The sequence below is a fragment of the Lolium rigidum genome, chromosome 3 (assembly GCF_022539505.1).
Source record: "Lolium rigidum isolate FL_2022 chromosome 3, APGP_CSIRO_Lrig_0.1, whole genome shotgun sequence".
NCBI classification, from domain to species: Eukaryota; Viridiplantae; Streptophyta; class Magnoliopsida; order Poales; family Poaceae; genus Lolium; species Lolium rigidum.
The window spans coordinates 105248357-105270441 of record NC_061510.1 but is presented as its reverse complement, the minus strand read 5'-3'; the positions used below and the strand labels follow the sequence as shown (position 1 = coordinate 105270441).

Sequence of the window (22085 nt, the reverse complement as noted above, 5' to 3'; positions counted from 1 at the left end):
GCGTGGTGCTCACAAAAGTTTGCTAGTTGCCTCCGGGTAGTGACCTTGCTCTTTAAATTTCCAATGACATTACGCAAGGAATGAGACTTGAGACGCAAATGTCTTGTAGTAGTATCTTCATGGCGAGTATCGGCCATAGGAATAGGTTCTTGTGAGGCCTCTTGATCTTCATCATGGTTTCGGTCCTCGCCTTGACCTTCACTTTTGTTATTTGGGGCATCATCATCATCATGAGAGCCGGATGACTCGAGGATATTGGGAATGGTAGTATCCACAAGGATTGTCCCCGATCCATTCGGTGAAGAACTTGAAGCTTGAACTTGGTCACTTGGTGTTGGTTCTGGTGATAGATGAGCTTGCGGTTGTTGTTGTTGTTGATGTTGAACTTGAGGTTGAAGAAGTGGTTGGCTTGCACTTGATTGTTGTTGTTGTTGTTGTTGTTGTTGTTGTTGTTGTTGTTGTTGTTGTTGTTGTTGATGACAAACTTGAGGTGGTTGTAGTGGTTGGCTTGCACTTGTTTGATCAATGGAAGAAGCTTGGCCTTGTGGTGTAGATGGCTCCACTTGGGTGGAACTTGGTCCTTCCCCGGTACTCATAGAAGGTAGCTCTTGAGGTCGGCGAATACCAACACCCATCCTTCCTACGGCATCCGGTGGAATTGCATCTCCTTTCTCACAAGAAGCACTTCGCTCCTCCAAAGATCTATCATCTTCATCGAATGTCACATCACAAGATTCTACAACTCGCCCATTTGACTTGTTGAAGACTCTATAGGCGTGAGAATCCGTTGCATAGCCAACAAAGATTCCTTCTTGAGATCTTGAATCAAACTTGGATAGACGTGTGTCCTTGACTAGCACATAGCATTTGCATCCGAAGACCTTGAAGTATGACACATTTGGCTTGTCACCGGTGAGGATCTCATATGGTGTCTTCTCTAGACCCTTGCGAAAGTAGAGGCGATTAGTAGCATGGCATGCGGTAGAGATAACTTCTGCCCAAAAGTTATAGTTGGACTTGTACTCCATCATCATTGTTCGAGCAGCTTCGATTAAGGTTCGATTCTTCCTTTCGGCGACCCCATTTTGTTGGGGAGTATATGGCGAGGAGTATTGATGTTGGATTCCTTCTTCGCCGAGGAAGTCATCCAAGGTGTAGTTCTTGAACTCCGTTCCATTGTCGCTCCTTATAGCGAGGATCGTGGTGTTGTACTTGCGTTGAACTTGGTTGGCAAACTCCATCATGGTCCGTTGAGTCTCACTCTTGTGCTTGAAGAAGAATACCCAACAATAGCGTGAATAGTCATCAACGATGACAAGGCAATATTTCTTCCCTCCAAGACTTTCATGAGATGGCGGACCAAAGAGATCAACATGTAGGAGCTCCAAGCATCTTGTGGTAGAGATGGTTGTCTTGGCCTTGTGAGGAGCTCCATGCATTTTTCCTTGTACGCATGCCCTACAAACACGATCTTTGCAAAAGGAAACATCTTCTTTTAGTCCTAGAATGTGGCCACCCTTGTGGAGACTTTGCAAAGTCCTCATGTTGACATGGGCTATTCGGCGATGCCATAACCAACCCTTGTCACCTTTAGCGAATAGGCAAAGAGCGGAAGATGTTGTCTTTCCGCAGAAGTCAACAACATACAACCCGCTTTCTACATATCCAACAAAGGCTACACGTAGTGTCTTGCTCCACAAAAGGACCACCATATGTTCATCGAAAAAGGTACAAAGACCCATACGAGCAATTTGATGAACGGAAAGTAGATTGTAACTAAGGGTCTCGACAAGGAGGACATTCACAAGTGAAATGCCGGGTGTTACCGCCACCTTGCCAAGACCCAATACCTTTGAGCTTGTGTTGTCGCCATATGAAACGGTAGAATGAGATGGCTCGAGGTCGACAAAAATTTCCTTTCTTCCGGTCATATGACTTGTGGCTCCACTATCAACCACCCATTTAGCACCACCGGAAGCATAGTCCTACAAGGAATCAAATCTTGGATTTAGGTACCCATTTTTCAATGGGTCCTATCATGTTAGTGACAAGGGGTTTGGGAACCCAAATAGTCGAATCAACATTGTCCTCTTGAGGACCAATAAAGCGAGCACGAATATGTCCATAGTAATCAACGAAAAGAACATGAGAAGGGTTGTTAGAGCCGGCGAAGCCCTTTGTGGTGGAGTCGGGAACTCCACCCCTCCTTGAGTGAGAATAGTCTTCCTCATGATTGATCCTCATGTTCTCCTTGTTCTTCTTCTTCTTGGTCCTCCTTCTTCTCTTCCTCATTGGCTTGGAAGCCACTCCTCCTTCATTGCACGAGCCCTCATTGGCTCCATCTTTAGCTTCAACGACTCCCTCCAAGTATTGGACTTGGATTTGGAGTCTATCAATCTTGGCCTTCAAGCGATTTACTTCATCTTCATGCTCCGGGTGAGGGTGAGTGATATCGAACACTTGGACCTCCTTTGCCTTGTTCACCCGGAAATGTTCCATCAAAGCTTCTTCTTGGAGAGAGTTCATCTTCATGAGCAGGCGCTTGTGGCTCTCCAACTTGGCAACATCACCTTCATGATTGCAACAAGCACGGTCCTTTCTCAATGGAAAGTACTCCTTCAAGGCTTCTTCTTGCATTGAGTTAACCTCCATGAGCTTGGTTTTGCTCCTCTCCAAGGAGGCAATTTCTTCCTCATGGTCACAACAAGTAACCTTCTCTTTGCTCATGCGGAGGCACTCCATCAAGGACTCTTCTTGCATGCCATTCAAACTTAGTAGATTGGCCTTCGTCTTCTCAAGAGTGGCAATTTCCTCTTCATGATTGCAACATGAAGTCTTCTCCTTGCACAAGCTGTAATACTCATCCAAGGCTTCTTCTTGAAGGGCATTGACCTCCAAGAGTAATGCATTATGCTTCTTCAAAGATGCAACTTGGTCAACAAGCTCGTCACAACATGAGTTCAAGCCTTCATCCACTATCTCCTTAGGAGCTTCCTCTTGAGGAGGATCACATATCTCGGAGAGAAGCACATACTTACTCTCCAAGGATTTGAAATCCTTGGTGAGAGTAGCAACTTCCTCAAGAAGTGATTTGTGGTCATCCTCAAGAAGAAGCTTCTTCTTATTCAGCTCACCCACCAAACCAAGAGCATGATCTCGGTCCTTGGTGAGTTGGGAGATGATGGCGTTGTTGGAGTCTTCGAGGATAATGACACTAGCTTCAAGGGACATGCGCAAATTTTTCTCTTCCTCATGTGCTTGAGAAAGAGAGGCAATCTCATTTGCCGCCTCCCTCTCAAGCCTCTCCTTCTCCTCTATAAGGTCTTGAGCCGCACCAAGTTGAGCCATGAGGGCCTCAACATGGATCTTGGTATCCCCTTGCATGTTAGTGAGAAAAGCATCCAAACCCACAATCTCACGCTTAATGGTGAGGCTAGTGGCATCATCAATAGATATGACATTAGAGGAAGATGTGAGTTTGGAAGGGGATCCTACCTCCGAAGATACCTTTGCCATGAGGCAACGGGAGTTGTTGGTGACGAGGTTCTCATTAGGCGAGTCGAAGAGGGAGGTGGAGGAAGTGGAGATGGCGATGGCGGCCACTCCCTCCTCTTCCTTGTTCGAGTTCTTGTCTTCAAGTTCTTCACCTTCATCGGAGGAATACTCCTCACGGATAATGAAAGCTCTAGGCTTCTTGGTGAAGGAGACCTTGGCGTCGCCGGGCTTGGAGGAGAACTTGGAGAAACCTTTGGAGAAACCTTTGGAGAGGGATTTGAACCTATCCTTGCGGACAAGCCTTCCACCATTATCTTCCCTTCTCTCATATATACAATCCGCGATGAAGTGACTTTTGTTGCCGCAATTGTAGCATGTTCTCCCTTTTTTCCCCTCCCTTGGGCTATTTGAGAAGTTTCTTGGAGATTCACGAGGCGAGTATCTTCTTGGCCTTGAGCTTCGTGTCTTGTTTCCATCCCAAAAACTCTTTGCGGCGAGAGCCATGTGCTCATGGTAGTTTGTCTTGAGATCATCCGGACTCCACTCCATGGGATCCTCATCGCTCTCACTTGCTTCACGCTCCCTTATCTTCAATGCAAGGTTGGGCTTGCGAGTGTTGTGAGCCCGAGCAACAAGGTCCTCCACATTATTCTTGGAGATGTCCAAAGCAATGACTTCACTAAGGACTTCATCGGACGTCATAGCGCGGAAGGAGGCATTTTGGCGGATGGCCGTCAACTTCACTTCCTCATATGGGAGGAGAGCGTTGTAGAACTTTCTCTTGATCCATTGGTCATCCACAAACGTTGCTCCAAGATCTTGCATTTGTACGGCAAGAGCGATGAGACGACGGTACATTTCTTCCGGAGATTCTCCCTCATTCATGACGAAGTTTTCGGCCATGTTGTTCACTTCATCGAAGCGAGAGCTTTGAATGCTCTCATTTCCGAGGAAGAGCTTGTCGAGTTTATCCCATGCTTCCTTGGCGGTCTTGAGAGAGCGGATGTGAGCACGGTCCTTGGGTGTGATGGCCATGTGAATCATGTTGATGGCGGTGGCGTTGAGTTGGTCATCCACCACTTCTCTTCTAGTCAAGTGCTTCGGGTCTCGTGGTGAATATCCGTCCTCGATAATGCGCCAAAGCTCGGTAAACGTGCTGCGCACATGAGAACGCATCAAAAATTGCCAATTTTCAAAGCTATTGGATTCAAGTAACGGTGGTGAACCATGAGACAAAATATGAGGCATGGGTATTGGGACATTTATGGTGTAATAACTTGGTGGAGGCACCGCATGATTACCTCCTAATTGTCCCACAACCGGTGTTTCATCCTTCCCTTTTGAAGAAGTGCCGGTTTCCCCAAGCCTTTCCTCTTGTTGATTTTTCTTCGATGGAGCGACAAAATCAATAAAAGGAAATGAAGTAGCTTTGGGTGAGGGAACCTCGACACTTTCCTTAGGATCTATGGTGGGGGTTGGTTTTGGAGCTACCAACTCCATCATCATAGCCTTCATTTGGTTAACGATGGATGACTCCAATTTCTTGAGGTCATCCAATGTAGCCGTTGTGCTATCGACGGTAGATGGCGGAGGTGGTAGCTCACCGGGAAGGGACCCATTCTCGGACGCCTCTTGTTCGGCCATTTCTTAGGCGGTAAAGCCCGAGCAAGAAACCTTGCTCTGATACCAATTGAATGGATCGTAGCGAACAAGAGGGGGGGTGAATGGGCGCTACGCAATTTTTAGCCTTTTTCAATTTTTAGTGCAACGGAAGTAAAGGTGATAGCTTTGAAGTTAGAGGTGATCCTAGTAAGATCCTAGGCTAGTGCAACAAGCAAAGAAACCAAGCAAGATAGTAAAGTTGAGGTGCAGGACAACCGGAGGGCGCGGAGACGAGGCGAGGTTTGTTTCCCGCAGTTCCTCCCACAAAAGGGAGTACGTCTGCGTTGAGGAGGTGTTAGCCTCACACAAGAGGCTAGACGGCCACACCACGAAGGAAGGCCTCACCTTCTTCCTCGAGAGAGCTCCACAAAGGGGCTCCCCCTTCTCCACTAAGGCACCGGCCGAGGCGGTGGTTCCTTCACAAGGTTGGGGCGAGCTCCACAACACTAGGATGCTCCCAACACCCTATGGGGCTAGCACAACTCCAAGCTAGCCTCCATAGGAGCACTTCTTCCAAGATCCCACCATAGGAACCCTAACACCAAGATCTACTAAGGACTAACAAGGATTTGCGAAATCTCTCTTGGTAGAACTATAGATCGGGATCTCCTCCACCACTCCACAAAGTTTAGGCAAGATTGGTTGGATGGTTGGGGAGATCCTCAAGGTTTGAGCTCAGCAACAATGGAGGAGAGAGAGAGAGAAGAGCTAAAAACGAGCTGGGGAAGAAGGGGCCTTTATATAGGGCCCCCCGAAATCCAACCGTTATGTGATGTTTCCGCGCGACCGGTACTACCGCTTTGGAAAGCGGTAGTACCGCTCTGGACTCGAAACCCCCTTCAGAGTTAGCCACGTGGACTTACAGCGGTAGTACTGCTTGCGGTACCGCTTTGGTACCGCAATGGCCTCTGTAAGTTTTTGGCTTAATTTACGGTACCTAAGCGGTACCAAAGCGGTACTACCGCTCGTAAGCGGTACTACCGCCCATGGTACCGTAGAGGTACCGTAACGGCCTCTGTAAGTTCTGGCCTGAGTTACGGTACCTAAGCGGTACCAAAGCGGTACTACCGCTTGCAAGCGGTACTACCGCCCATGGTACCGTAGAGGTACCGTAACCCTCTCTGTAGGATTTTCAGTGCAATTTTCCAGAACGGTACTGCAGGGTGGTACCAGTAGGGTAGCGGTACTACCGCTCCTGGTACCGGTAGTACCGGTCATGCAGTGACTGCTTTCTCCTCTTTTCCTCTCCAGCCATGTTACCTCGCGACACACACACAAAACCAGAAAACCTATAAGCTACGTTTCAGTCCTCCGATCATGATGTGTTCAGCGAGGTCACCGTGCACTTGCAAATCTATCAAAGACAATCTATGCACACGGTGAAATTCAGTCAAGTGTTATTATCAAACACACAAAACACGGAGTATAGACTTTGCTCTTTCACTAGGTGATGACATTGTCTACACCCAAATCAGGGCATTGCCAGCACCATGCCCATATGCGGGCATAAGGCCAATGGTGTCTCAGCTACTGCCTATAAAGCTTGAGAAAGAGGTGACTGTTGGAGTGATTTTGTGCCGCATCAAGAAAGGATTGCAGAGCTTTGCGAAGAAGATGAAGAAGAGTATAAATGGTAAGGCAAGCAAGGATTAGTGTGTGTCAATGTCTAAATAATGAGTCAATGTGCAAGTATTAACGTGTAGATATGCAAGCACTAGTGTGTAGATGTGCAAGTAGTGCAGTGTAACTCTCCACGTGTCTTTGTATCTGTCTCTCTATGATTAATTGTTATGTATGAATAAATGTGCTAGCCAAAATTCTATGATGCCAACATGGCAGTGTCAATTTTCAGAAAACGGGGCATGTCACAAGGATCTATGATGCAAGAAAATAACATATTTCGCTCTATTACTTGGAGAACTACATATAATTGTGGGATACCTCAAATTAATAACAATATCATGCATCAATGAACATTCATCAAAATTCAGTAATGTACTAGGAGGCGTTGGCGTGGCGGCACGCCGCGCCCGTGGACATCTGTTTGTAGAGAATCTTATTACGCCTGGATTAGAGGCAGTAGGTGAGCACAAAATTAATGGCGTATGCACTGTTAGCGGTGTTTTTAGCAAAGATGAATCTGAATGCACAATGCAAGAGGCAACACTGACAGAATCTGAAAGGTAAGACACTTACACCAGTTCATACAGCTGAGTACAGTGCCGATCGATATTCACACTGGTCTAGGCCAGACGGTATATGTACATATTCCAAAGAGCTTTACAACAGTCTGCTTTCTTCTTGTTGATTTCTACATGTTCTTTTGTAGATAATTTGCAAACTCAAACCCAGTGTATATGGTTGCAGTAAATCACAAAAAAGATCTGAGTGCCAAGAGTGAGTAAATTGGCGTTGTTTCTGTAGATTTTCATGCCGTATCTTGCAAAGAGTAAGCTGTAGACTTCTCTCAAAATTTGGCTTCAACAGCTGGCAGGCTACCTTTTTTTACACTCAAGAAAATTTGTGGGTATCTGTATGGAGGGGCGTGCTGTAGAGCAGATTGTCTGCCTATGTGCTCTTTAATTCAGTGATGTTTTTGTTTTTCTTGGTGCTCACCCATTTGAAAAGGAAAAATACACACCGAATTTTGTTAAGTCCAACTGAACTCCTGTATTTGATGTGGAGCAAGCTAAAGCTGTTCTGCATAAGCACAGCCAAGTATCAGGGACCTGATCCAGAGTTAAGAGTGGCTTGCAGCTTAGGGCCCGTTCGGTGCCAGTGTTTATTGAGGGGGTTTGTAGTGTTTTGGGGTGTAAAATCTGGGCCCAGTTAAAACACTTCGAAACACTAGTGGGCTGTTCGGTAGGCCGGTTTTGGCCGGGTTAGAGTCCAAAAAACACCCCAAAACACCCCAAACCACGTTGGGCCGGGGTGGAATAAAAACACCCCACCCCCTAGCGTTTTGCTGAGTTTTGCTCGGTTTTGTTCGTGTGAAACTGCTCACAATTCTGTTTGTGTTTTGGAAAAAGTGTTTTGACTAGTGTTTTGGGTAGTGTTTTGGGTGGTAGCTATTTTCACCAAAAACACTTGCAAAAACACTCACAAAAACTCTAAAAACCACCGGCACCGAACGGGCCCTTAGGTGGCATGAAGCCTGGCAGCGACAGACCGTATTGTACCGATTTGAAATCGAGACCGACGTCTAATATTACTCCACATAGGGCGCTCGCAGGCTCAGGGATAAAACCTTTGATCATGTATGTCGTGAATTCAGTTGGCAATTTGAGGAGGAAGCATAAAAGAAAAAGAAGGTAGCGGCGACTTTTTTTTCCAGATGTCCCACGGTAGCAGGTGCAGCCCGTAAGTGACCAGCTCAGCCTCTGTTTATTTGCTGGGCTACGGTAAGGCTCTTTACGTGGGCCACAGCTGTAGGTCTGGACCTGATGAAGATAGTCGATTCGTCCAGCAGCATCTTTAAAGAGCTCTAAGCTCCCAGGGTTTTGGAGAGCTGTGGTTGCTCCACGGAAGGCGCTTGTTTTTGGGGCCACTCGTCGGCGCCCACTGTGTAGCTGCCCAGTAGGTCCGTTTAGCGATAGGCGGTTTCTATCCGCGTGTAATTCGTCTCCCTTCGAGTGTCTGCCTCCTCTTGCCTGCTGGTCTCTATCTTCCTCTTCTTGCGCTAGGGTTTGAGGCCGCGGCTTCTCATCTCTAGCCGTCGCCCCGCTCGGCTGTGGTCGCAGCGCATCTCCTAGCCTCGTAGCATGTCCTTCCCGCCGCTACGGGCCTACGGCGACTCTGCGCCATGAGCCGTCATGCCCCTGCTATCCGCCTGTCGGCCCGTGTGGCACAACTCGAACGGTGCCCTTGATACGCCACCACTAGGCCACCGATCCGTCACGATTCGCACTCCGTGCCGCCCTCGCTTCGCCGCTCCCCGTCCATGCCCCACTTCGTCGCCCACATGTAGGTGTCCACTGGAACGCCGCGGGCGCTGCAGCCTGGATGCTCCGGTCGCACTCCATTGACTAGCCGCCACCCCATGCCTCTCCACGCACTACACACGCGAACATTGATGCCCCGACTAAAGTCGCCCCTCTCCTATGGCGTTAGCGGTGAGCGCAGCTGTCACATTGATACTGTCTGAAACTGATGTTGCTGAGTTATCTTTCAGTTCGAGAAGTGATACTCTCTGAAACTGCTGTTGTAGTTCTCTTTCAAATCATTAAGTAGTTGTCGTCCTTTCTATTTGATTCGTGCATCGTGTACGAGAGGAAATCAATGGCAATTGGGCTTGTGCTTAATACTGCTGGTTGTGTCCTATTTTGTAGGAAATCAATCACAATTGATCTGCAGACCTGCATCAGTAGTTTCTAGCTTTAACTGAAAAACTTTCTTGCATCACTCACAACTCCACTTTGTAAATAAAAACTGAGGTGGAATGTTTGGTGAGTCTGCAGTCCAGATAGTATCAACAAATGCTTACATTGCATAGATACTTAGTGGTTATAGTGTTTTTTTTATCCATGGAATCCATGTGTCTGTCTTGGTAAATTTGGAAAATACATATGCAGACACAGTTGCTTTGGTTGATCTTCGTTGCAGATCATTCCCAATGGCATACCCTATTCGCAGAGAAGGAAGGTGAAAAGGCTCTTAAGCCAGCAGCGGTGAAGTTCATACGTGAAGATGTTTTTCCTTAAACGTCAACCTATTATCTTTATTTTCATAGGTTAGTAATATAATCTTTTGATGAATTTAGTCCAAGTATAACATGAAGTAACAATGTTCAGAATCTATTTGAGCACTTGGTGGTGGTACCATCATGCAAATCTACAGTTTCTGTCTAATTGGATTTGTGAGTTAGAAATCACTTAAATGAGAAAAATGTGCAGCTCTATACAATGCTATTACTAAAATAGCATAATGTATACGTGATCTCACATAAGTTATAATGAAAGTGCGAGAAACTTCAGGCTAAACCAAATTTAAATGTGGTTCTTTATTAAAACTCACTATAGATAAATTTAGGTAATCTCACGAAAAAGCACAACTGTATTCTTATGCCTTGTTTCAAGACAACCACATTGGAGATTTGTTTTTAATTTCGTGTCAACATGACATAAAGTCATGCATCCAGTTGTGCTCTGCGGAGTAATAAGTCTTGATAGATCATATTAATGGAAGTGATGTCAAATGATTATATTGGACTAGATTAGGTGTTTATGCCATGCATACCAGAACAAAAAAAGAATTACGGTTATTTCTTATTTGTGCTATGGGCTGCTGATAGCTAGAGCAGAGATCTTACAAGCTGGTGTCAATGGTTACAACAACTGCATATTCGATCAGGGTATGATTGATTTCTTTTATCATGCTTTTCTGCTATCATCTGTTCTGCATCTGTCTAAACTAGCTTGCTGCTCAAAGTGGAATTTGTTCCTAAGAAGGCCGCTTTGCTCCGTTGTTTTTTCCCGAAGGGCATAATGCTAATTGTGAAGTTGTTCCTAAAAAAGGCTCATTTAAAGATAGGCTTACATTACGAGGAATAGCTCAGATTTTTTCATGTAGGTTACCAATTTTTACAAGACCAGCTATAGCGTACTGGTTCTTCTTGATTGTCTTTGCTGCTTATCAACCGGCGGTGAAAAGTACTCATAGTTGTAGTGCTCTGTCTAACTATTCTGTCGCCTGTAAAAAAAAAACCATAGATAATATGAGCTCCACGAGCAGATTATGACATCCCATGTTTTATTTTTGTTTGTACTGGCCATATGAGTACTGCATTTGTTATTATAAAGCAAAATATGGATGGTGATAATACATTTGAAGCATCTACTGCACCTTCTTCTGGTAATTATTCAGAATTCAGGGCTGATGTAGTGAAAGCTCTTAAAGAGAACGGAGCGTGCACTCACATGAAATGTTCCTTCGGTAGAACTTCGAATGGTGGTGATGGTGATGGGAAGGAGAATCTCTTTGCATCGTTTTTCTTTGACAGGGCAGCTGAGGTAAGGTCATGGAACATCTGACTCTAGCAGTACACTCCATCTTAAGATGTTCCTTTAGTAGCTGACATTGTCGTCGGCATTTCCAGCGCAGCCTTTGGTCACATCACCTCCCTACTACTGTGTAATGCTCCCGTCCTTCTACACCTTTATGTGGTTGGTTAAGCGGTATTTCTACAGCTAAGTACCTCTAACTTCTTTCTCTTCTGGGATTACTCATACAATTAGAGCAGGTCGGATACCTTCCTATCACTCTTCTAATATATGTCAATTACTGATAATATTACACTTCTTAGCACATAGAGGTTTGCAGAATACTTAAATGTCACACTTTAAGAACTAAAAAATACATGTCCAACAGGTGAGAGTACCTAGGATCCGATTCCTGATCGGATATCAGGAATCTTCTTTGTTGGGCCAAGTCAGAAGCATATAGAGTCTCTAAAGCGGTGGTCGTTGGGTCGGACCTTTAAATCCGAAATTGTTGAAATAGTGAAGATGCGTATTTTAGGTTCATATTATCTCATCTCTTTCCTATTCTGCAATTTTTTAACAAATAACTTCCCATTGTCAATTACAAACTGGAAGGGTTATTTTCTTCTGCAACCCTGTTGTCTCAGGTTAAGACATGTATTTTGTATACATTTTGCTAATTGCTATGCCCTTTTTGGCAATGAATTGGGGAAGGAAATCATCATCTGGCCTTTCTTTCTTAGCGGATATGTTTTCTTGAATTCTCTTTGCAAGGCAATACCGGTGGAGCTGCTATTAATTGGTTACATTTTGATGATCCAAAGCATGGTACTTCATCAATTTGTCTGTTTGAATTTTCATGATGCAATGTATTCTACGTTGCCACTTACAGTATTTTCTTTTGCTGCTCTCTACCATGGACCTTCCCCGGCATGCAATGCAGCATATTAAATTACAACGTCATAGGACTATGGATGAAAATCTTGTGTGCAAGTCCAAGCATGATTAGAAGCTTTGTTGCAGGAAAATACATCTCAAGCATTGAGCATTGCCGACGAGGACCAAGCCACTACATGGGATGCACTTGATCTGCCAGCTTTCTCTATGCATTGGAACTCCTAGCCTTGTCTGAATATTCAGAGCAACGAAACGGCCTTCTTCTCACCTGACATATCATTCCAAGCTATCTCCCAAGGTTATTATTATTAGCAGGCAAATTGTATTGCGGGTACCACGTCATGTCCTTGGAAAATGTGCATGTTCACTTCAGAAGATCAATTGTGATATTTTGGTTCATATTTATTTATCATTGTGTGCCTCAAATACAGACTCATAAACGTTTTGTACAGATACATAAGTGGGTTATAACTGATTGTTCACGGGATGAGTGTTTTGAGCAAAGAATTAGCTTCTTCTTTGGATATTCTGGTAGGCATAACGTTTTTTAATATTTTCCATGTGTGTAATATTGAAAGGAATTAGTTTTGCATTTGTGCTTGACATGCAAACATGTGTAAGATCGTCCCATTAGATCAGCAGATTAGATGGTACCCCTTTATTTGCTCATGGTTCTTAGCCGGTGCCGATTGTGGTAAATGACATCTGAAAAGATCAGGAACAAGGAACTGGGGTTTTTGCCAGTTGTTTGTAAGGAGAGAAAACATATTAGTTCAGCTTCATGCATAGTTGTTTGTGTCTGGCCTGTATCCTTGAATGAGAATGCCTAACAGTTGGGTGCGAAAAACTATTCCAGCCTTATGCTTCTCGTGGATCAACTTCATCGACCGTGTTGCATACATCAAACATGAATGAGCATTGGAAGCCGGTAAAACCTTTGTTTAGGATTAATTGTTCAGATTAGCTAATATATGAACTAAATAAATGATAACAACAAAGAATATCAAGCAAAAATTAAACGATAACAACAAAGAATGGCGCGGCAAAGCGCGCGAGGTCCATCTAGTCTATCTTAGATTCTCCTCAGGAAACAATACTATCTTAGATGAGCTGGGGATAGGAACGGGTGGGGGGAAAATAGTGGATGGAAGAACAGTGAACAGAAAAGCGATGATACCTCGCGGTGTGGTAGCTAAAGGAGGGGGCGGAGGTGATAGGGACGGCGGCGGACAACACGTTGTACGGTGTTAAGGTTCATGCACTAGCCACTTGAACCAAAAGTGTGAATTGATGGAAAGGGCTAGGCAATCCACATATACATTTCACAACACCCCCACTCGCGTGTGACGAGAGAAGAGAAAGTCAACACGTGAAAGAAGAAGAGCACACCGAAACAGGGCATCAGCGGTGGCTAAAGAGGGGGGCAACAACAATTTTTAGGCTTAATTGCGAAAACCAGGATGACAACAGCAATTTTTAGGCTTAATTGCGAAAACCATGTGAAAGCCAGGATTTGAACTCGAGACCTGGGGCTCTGATACCATGTTAAGCTTCATGCACTAGCCACTTGAACCAAAAGTCCGAACTAATGGAAAGGGCTAGGCAATCCACATATACATTTCACAACATACGGGACGTGAACCACGACCTCTACGGCTGGCTTCCCGTCCAGGTTGCAGGCGCGAAGGCCAATCGCCGTAAGCGCGAATGCTCTGCGTGGTCGGGCCGATGGTGGCGTGCTAGAAGCTGCGTCCCAGCTTACTAAGCAGCACGCCGTATCCCCAACGGGCAACGGGAGCGCGCAGGGAGGAGGGAAGCGTGGGGCAACGCAAGCAGCGGATGCTGAGCTTTGGCACCTATGGGTTCAGACATCAACAGTCGGTATGTCACCTCTCTTTGTGCTGGTTCAAAGGAGCAATTCTATCTGAAATAACAATTGCATGCACCTGAGTAGGAATTTCTATGCGGAGAAAGGTAAACGAAGCCCACAACACCTGGAAACTTGTAGATTGTTCTATCACAAAGAGACAATAACAACAAAAGACGGTTTGGTTTAGTTCAGGTCCATAATGTGCATCAGTTAGATTTCTCCTAACTTTTTACACATCTGCTTATGCCAGACACACAGTAAAATATATAGCATAGAATAGACAGTAGGTAAAGGAAGCTGCTAAAGAAATTGAACTGTGGTCATATGCCTTTGTGATGCTGTGTAAGGGAGTACATGGCAACAAATTTCAGGTTGTTGCCCACTGTCTCTGCGCTAAGCCGTTCCGTATGCTGATAAACCTGCAATTAGTACCATATATGATGAGACCTAAACCCATGAATTGTAAGAGAAATAGCCAAATATAATACAAAATGAGAAATCGCCATATGAATAATAGTACAGCAAGAGGGCGCACAGCAAGAGAAATGACCATAAAAATGACAGCATGTCGCCGACTAACAACAGCAGATCAGGACTGAGCAGCTGCTGCAGAATGGCTATTGCTAGCACTCTCATCGTCCTCGCCAAATATGCACATCCGGTGATCTAACTCGTTTTGGGTGGCATAAATATATAGCTGGGTGAATTTAGGAACATGATCACCATCTGGAGGGAACAAAGAGCCAATCTCATGACAAAACAACCCCACAAATCTTGAAGGCATATGGACCATGCGAGAAAGCCGGCTTTGGCAAGTAAACGCCAACCTTGCGAAGAGTTTGACCCTGGCTTAAGTTAATGGTCATTGCATGCTATATAATTTTCTATATAATGGCCACATCAGGTCCATAATGTGCATCAATTTAGCTTTTAGTAGGCAGCACTGCTATATCAGGTTCCACTATTTTGAAAGAATGAATTTGAGAATTTTACTATTTCAATGCTAGCAAACTGCCTTCTATTTCAATGCTAGCAAACAACACTGCTATATCAGGTCCATAAAATATATAGCATAGAATTATGAACCCACAATTATGAAGTTCCACTATTTCTGTGAATTTTAAGAACACAAGGAAACATATTTTTGCAAACCTCAAAAGTTGGTAAAAAATCCCGAGCTTTTATGTAGATAGCTAATGCAGTGTACCTGGGTGAACAGACCAAAGTCCCCAGAAAATAATATATAATGGACTAATGGAAGCTTAAATAGGCACAAACTGCATTGCTCAGTTAGCAAGTCAATGGTAGGTAATTATATTGCAAGAAAAAATGCACTTTCTTGGACGTCAGGCCGTTTAAGGTCAACGCAATTTCTTCGAGCATAGACAGTGGTTACATGTAAACTCCACTGAAAAATTAACCCCATGATTAGCCTGGTCAGTACTGAGTAGCATCAAGGAAGCTAAAAAAAACATGTTAAAAATACAATATTCCTTATATTCAAACATAAATATTACTACACATGACCAAGAACATCAGATAATTTTTGAATAGAGCTTGTATCTCAGAGAAAAATACAAATTAAAGAGAACTGAAAATGATAGTCAAGAGCAGTCTTTACTGGCCTCTGAACACATGTGATTGGCTTAGATATCATTTATCCTTGTGCAAAAATGCTCTCTGAAATCCCACTATTTGGAAAAGATATATAAAAGGCTATGCTATCACAAATACTGAAAAGGCTGCCTACTAAGCATTGCGTACATATCAAGTTACATACTGTTTGCTAGCATTGAAATAGTAAAATGCTCCAATGAAATGGATGACATGACATGTAATCCCCCGATCCATAATAAGTGTTGGGGTTTGTCGAGGGTGCTCCTCGGCAATGCCCTCCGATAGGGGCTTAGGGTTGATGGAATCCTGCAAGCTGACACGAGACATCGGTTCACAGACAAGCGGGGAGAGCGATTTACCCAGGTTCGGGGCCCTCGATGAGGTAAAACCCTTACGTCCTGCCTGTCTGTTCTTGATTATGATGATAATGGGTTACAATGGGGTGCCGGATAGTTCGGCTGAGATCTCGTCGAGATGGCTAAGTGCTATGGTGACCTAGCTCTAAGCTTTTGGTGGCTAAGATTGCTAAGGTTGATTGTGTCCCTCGGCAGCCCCTCTCCTGGCCTTTATATAGGAGGCCATGTCTCAAGAGGTCTAACCGAGTACGACTAGGTTTACGGTAGATTCTAGATCTAATCCTTCCTTGTTCGGCTCGCTTCTATCGTCTTGCATTGTCAAGGAATCTTCCGTTGCACCATCCTGGATAGCCCATGTTGCCGTCCAAGTGCCTTCATGGGCCTCCAACTAGACCGTATACGGGATGGAGCAACGTTGGTTACCCGAAGGGTAGTGCCCACGTCGGTAGCCCCCGAGTGTCTAGCCGAACATAGTTTGGGTAGAGGCCGAAGCATGTCTTCTTCTGATGTCCTTCTCCCCGATCGTTCTTGTTTTCCTTCTGTCCGCATCACCTTCTTCTATCGGGTGCACGTCAGCGCTCCCGATGGGAGTAGCCCCCGAGTCTAGGTACGGATGCTTGGAATCCGTGCGTAGACTCAAGCTGTACCACTCGAACATTTTGCTCTGCCGAATTTTTTTCGTAAGTCTTCGAAGTTCATCTGATATATTTTCCTCATGCAAGGGATAATGAGTAACATGCCCAACTTTTGCTAGTTAACTGCCGATGGCAAAACAATGTTACCCTACACAAAATCAAGTCCCCGGGCATGATCCTGGAGTGCAAAAAAGTTTCTGTCGGGTGCGCGTCCAGCGCTCCCGATGGGAGTAGCCCCCGAGTCTGGGCACGGGTGCTTGCAACCGAGTGCAGACTCGAGTCGAGCAATTATCTCTTCCTTCAAGGCTTATTTCTTCGAGTCTTCATTCTATCGGGTGCGCGTCCAACGCTCCCGATGGGAGTAGCCCCCGAGTCTAGGTGCAGATGCTTTGCAATCTGTGCGTAGACTCAAATTCACCACCCGATATCTTTTTATTCCTTCGAATGCTTTGAGTATTCCTCATGACGTCATTGATGACGCTTTACTGATATCACGATTTTGACTGATAGGACGTAACCTACTGGGCCTATTCTTTCTCTGTTTGGCCCTGTTTTTAAGCAATATCCGCCCTTTTCGCACAGTTACCAAGGCGTCTCCTCGATTCCGGCAAACTTTAATGGAAAAGGTCTACTTAAAGAGCTGGCAGTAACGACACGTGCCCGCACAGCCCTCGAGTTTTCCCTCTCTTAAAATCCCCAAAGAACGAAAATCTCTGATCTTCTCTACTCTTGCCATAGCGTATGCTCGCCCTTCTTCTTCTTCCTTCTTTCACAATTGCTGCGCCGCCACCACTGCCTTTCAGATCTTCCCCAGATCTTGCAATGGTGAAGAAGAAGAACCTTACCGCCGCCGCCAGTTCCACTAGCGGAGGCGCCGCCGCCAAGTCCTCCTCGAATCTTCCGAAGGGGAGCGCTCCGGACGCTCCTCCTCCAGCTCCGGCGCCGCCAGCGCCGCCAGGCTCCATAGCCAAACCCGGGGACTGGATAGCATCAACCATCACCAAGCGCGACGAGAAGAGATCTCGAAGCTTGGGATTAATCTCCTCCGACGAGGGGAATGTGATTTTTCCAGGTGCGATTTCTCGGCCCAATCCCCCTGCTGGCTTTACCGTGATGTTCCTGTCGTTCCTATATCGGGGTCTCTCGCTACCTGCTCATGAATTCCTTCTTCATCTTCTGCGAACTTACGAAATCCAACTGTGGCAACTCACTCCTAACTCAATCCTTCACGTCGCTGTGTTCATTACCCTCTGCGAGGCGTTTTTGGGCATTGAGCCTCATTTTGGATTATGGAAAAAGATCTTTTATGTAAAGAGATACAGCAGTAGTAATGGATCTTTCGTCATCGGAGGAGTGGGGTTTGTGGCTCGTTCGGAGGTTAATTATTTCAATTTCCCAATGAGAGAGTATGTGCAAGGATGGAGACTGAAATGGTTTTATGTCAAGGATTCCTTGTCACCCGAGTCCCAGCTTCCTTGCTTTGCCGACATCCTCGAAGCCAAGCCTAAGGATTCCTGGAAGAACATTCTCTCTCCCGATGAAAGGGCAGCAGTCGACGAATTATTTGCCAAATTTCTTCGAATCAAGGAGGCCGACGGCCAAACTATGGTTGGCACAGAGGTGGCAGTGGTATTCCTGAAACGTCGAGTCCAACCAGTCATGGCCAGAATTCGCCCGATGTGGTTGTATTCAGGTCCGAAGGACGAAACCAGGATTAATGCTGCCGAACTGTCGGAAAAGGAGTTGCTTGATGAAGTCCGTCGCCTTATTTTCTTTAGTCAGGAAGACTCGATCCCATTGATATCTTCTTACGCTCCTCTCGATGCCGATCATCCGCCACCAGAGGTAACTTCCCTTTTCATATTCTTACTATGCTATTTCCACTTAGCCAACATAATTACTATTATTCTTACTTGTTCTCCTTTTCGACAGATCCCCATAGTCTCTGGAAACTTGCACGATTCGCCAAATGATACTTCTGAGGGAAGAGGCTCCTCAGTACCTGTTGATTTTCACACTGTCGAGCACGCAGGCCCAGAGAGCGAACACGATGATCCGATAGATTCCGCAACTTTTCACACCGATCTTCCTCCTTCATCCGATGACGTTTGCGACACAGAGGGATCAGTGTGTACTAATGATGCTGATCGTGATGCCTTTGTTAATGCAGCTGTGGAGGTGACCAGGGCTTCACATGTGAAGAGATCAACTGGTGGCTTTGCCGACGAAGACGATCTCTTCGACATGTAAGCACCTTCTTCCCTGATGCCATAGCTTGTCCCTTTATTTCTCGCATTCTTTTCATAACTCCTGTCGATGATTTCCTTTTTGTAGTGATGAAGGTTTCACTGAGCCTCTGTCTAAGAAGGCCAAATCTGGCGCTGCTCCGCCGGTTGTTGCGGCTTCCGAAGCTTCGGCTCCTAAGGCAGCCCCCGCGGCTCAGGCATCGACTGCTGCTTCCCTTTCCAAGGGGAAAGATGTTCCTATTGCCACCACGACTCCTCCTTCCGTAAGTCCCTTTTGAATACAACGCGAATTTCTTGAAATGTGCCTTGTCTAACGATTCTTTGTAAAACATCATTTTTTTCCTTAAGGATCTGCGAGGTGTTATTTCCTCTTTGGAGGCCTTCGCTTCCCAGTTCACTTCTCTGGAGGCAGATAAAGTTCGACTGCAGAGAGAAGTCGAATCTTATTCCTCGAAGTTGGACGGCGCAGTCAAGATAGCTGCCGGAGCTCGCCAAGAAATTGATTCCCTGAAAGAGGAACTGGGCAAGCTGAAGGAAAAGCTGAAGGAGGAAGAGGCGTCAAGGCTGGCTGCCGAAGCTCAGGCAGCTGAAAAAGATGAACTCCTTCGCCAGTCTTCGCTAGCTTTGCTTGGTAATCTCTTATATACTTCTCTATCGGTTGTCGTACTTTACGAATTCGATCTTCTGTTAATGATCTTTTCCATTCTTTTCTTTTTGCAGAAGCCGCCAACATCCCCGTCAGTGCCTTGGACAAGATTCCAAATAACTCTCCCGCAAATGGTGTATCGATGACTCTCGCCTCTCACCAGCTTACGCGGGAGCTTCTCGAAAAGGGGAAAGGTGCCATGGCGCGGATGCACTCGAGGATCTTCCCCAAGATCAAGCAAGACAAGACTCTGGGGCAGTTGATTGATGCCTTCGCGGTTGACACCAAGGAGGTTATCGAGGTATTCAAACGCACCTCGCGTAACTATGGCGCCCTCCTTGCCTTCCAACTTATGATGGGTCACGGCTTTAAGGCTGACATCGAAGAAATGACTAAGGAGCTGCCGAAAGAGCAAGATGGGCAGTTGTTGATTTAAGCGCCTTCAAAACGTCTGCCCTTAATTGTGCTCGCCAGCTCCTTGAACTAGTTTCGTCGAGGAAGACGTCGGCTGGTCCCAGTTTATCGACTCAGACCCAAGCCCCTTGATTTTTGTAACAAACTTATCCTCGAGTTGATGTGAAACATTGTTCCGTTGCAAAACTTGTATTTGTAATAAACTCCGTGCTAGCAATGTTGCTAGTACACCTTTGTTATCCTTTGTTATGACATTTTTACTTGCACTTCTCCCGATGGGAGTTACTTCGGATGCTCGAATTCTCCCGATCCGTCATCCCTTTTAACGCTGTTTCTTGCAGGTTTTCCCAGTGCCCGCATTTGTCGACGACTCTTCGAGTGCTCTTCCTGAAGGTGACCGAATCCAACGCATGAAGGATCGGATCGCTCAGATGGAGAAGGATCTACGCAGCACTTATGCCTTAGCTGCTATTGTCAATAAGAAGAGCGAGATTGCAGTCGAAGTGGAGCGGTACGCTCTTACTGAACTGCATAAAGCTACCGAGAGTTTGAACTGTAAGTTTCTTGATCCTTGCGCTTTTTTATCAACAACGCCTTGTCTGATCCTCTATTTGATTCCTTTGCCAGTCATAGCCCTGAACCGTGCGGAAGAGAACAAACGAATTCACGAGCATGTGCACGCTTTAACCCAGCTGTCATCAGCCGAAGAGATTTTCTGGCGGGAACACTCGAAGGCTTCGGCTGTCGCACAATTTCAGGATCGGGTTTAGCAAGTCCACCATTTTTTCGACAAGTGCTACAAAGCCATGAGGGTAGTTTGGAAGACGATGTTCCCTTTAAACGCGATTCCCCCTACGCTGCTGGGAATTCCAAGAAGATTCGAGACTTGGTGCGAGCTCAGGTTTTCGCAGGGGCCAGGTTTACACTTGCCCTTGTGCTTGCACGTTACCCCTCAGCAAATCTGCTTCCTATCGCCAACGCGGTTGGTGACTTGGAGACTCTATATCCGAAGGTATTGCTTCCTGCCAATATAATTGTCGACAAGCTTGAGGAGTATTCGAAGGTACCTGAGGAAAGAGGAACTCCACAAGGGTGATTTCAGAGATTAGGGTTGTTTTGTAAATAGGTTATTTTGGCTACTTCATCCAAGTGTTAGGATTGTTTAGCCGAAATATTTTTATTCGGTAGATACATGTATATGTACTTTTACCGTGTTGATGCCGTTGGCAATTTTGGAGGGAGCAAATCTTAATTGTCCGTTTAAGCGTTTTTCGTATTCGTTGGTCAGAAAATGTTTGAGTGATCAGCTCGTGTTGCAAGTCTTGCTAAACCCGTTGTATGTGCAACTTTGCTTTCAACCGATGTATGTTTCGACAGTACTCCGAATATTGCGTGTAATACACACGTCCGTTGGGAACCCCAAGAGGAAGGTGTGATGCGCACAACAGCAAGTTTTCCCTCAGTAAGAAACCAAGGTTATCGAACCAGTAGGAGTCAACGAGCACGTGAAGGTTGTTGGTGGCGGAGTGTAGTGCGGCGCAACTCCAGGGATTCCGGCGTCAACGTGGAACCTGCACAACACAATCAAAGTACTTTGCCCCAACGTAACAGTGAGGTTGTCAATCTCACCGGCTTGCTGTAAACAAAGGATTAGATGTATAGTGTGGATGATGATGATTGTTTGCGAAGAACGAGTAAAGAACAATTGCAGTAGATTGTATTTCAGATGTAAAGAATTGGACCGGGGTCCACAGTTCACTAGTGGTGTCTCTCCCATAAGATAAACAGATGTTGGGTGAACAAATTACAGTTGGGCAATTGACAAATAAAGAAGGCATAACAATGCACATACATATATCATGATGAGTGATACTTCTCCAACGTACCTATAATTTCTGATGTTCCATGCTTGTTTTATGACAATACTTACATGTTTTGCTTGCACTTTATAATGTTTTTATGCGTTTTCCGGAACTAACCTATTAACAAGATGCCACAGTGCCAGTTCCTGTTTTCTGCTGTTTTTGGTTCCAGAAAGGTTGTTCGGGCAATATTCTCGGAATTGGACGAAATCAACGCCAAACCTCCTATTTTCCCCGGAAGGCTCCAGAATACCGAAGAAGAGTCGGAGAGGGGCCAGAGGGCACCCACACCCTAAGGCGGCGCAGCCAAGCCTGGGCCCGCGCCAGCCTAGGGTGAGGCGCCCCCAGGTGCCCCCCTGCGCCGCCTCTTCGCCTATAAAACCCCTTTCGACCTAAAAACACCGGAC

At 45.6% G+C, this 22085-nt stretch overlaps 1 protein-coding gene across 1 annotated transcript; it reads left to right on the top strand.

The window, feature by feature from the left end:
• The first annotated feature begins 9008 nt into the window (after positions 1–9008).
• Positions 9009–11409, top strand: LOC124697927 (probable apyrase 2). The gene is made up of 5 exons (XM_047230451.1): positions 9009–9269; positions 9486–9886; positions 10448–10507; positions 11020–11165; positions 11252–11409. The coding sequence occupies exons 2-5, from the start codon at positions 9844–9846 to the stop codon at positions 11288–11290; spliced, it is 288 nt and encodes a 95-aa protein (XP_047086407.1). The 5' UTR covers positions 9009–9269; positions 9486–9843; the 3' UTR covers positions 11291–11409.
• The last annotated feature ends 10676 nt before the right edge of the window (positions 11410–22085 follow it).

Bases quoted from the DNA above. Each gene is read 5' to 3' on its own strand.
- LOC124697927 (XM_047230451.1), top strand. From the start codon at position 9,844: ATGTTTTTCCTTAAACGTCAACCTATTATCTTTATTTTCATAG. The intron at 10,508-11,019 runs GTATGATTGATT...GTAATTATTCAG, and splicing joins CAACTGCATATTCGATCAGG to AATTCAGGGCTGATGTAGTG. The intron at 11,166-11,251 runs GTAAGGTCATGG...CGGCATTTCCAG, and splicing joins TCTTTGACAGGGCAGCTGAG to CGCAGCCTTTGGTCACATCA.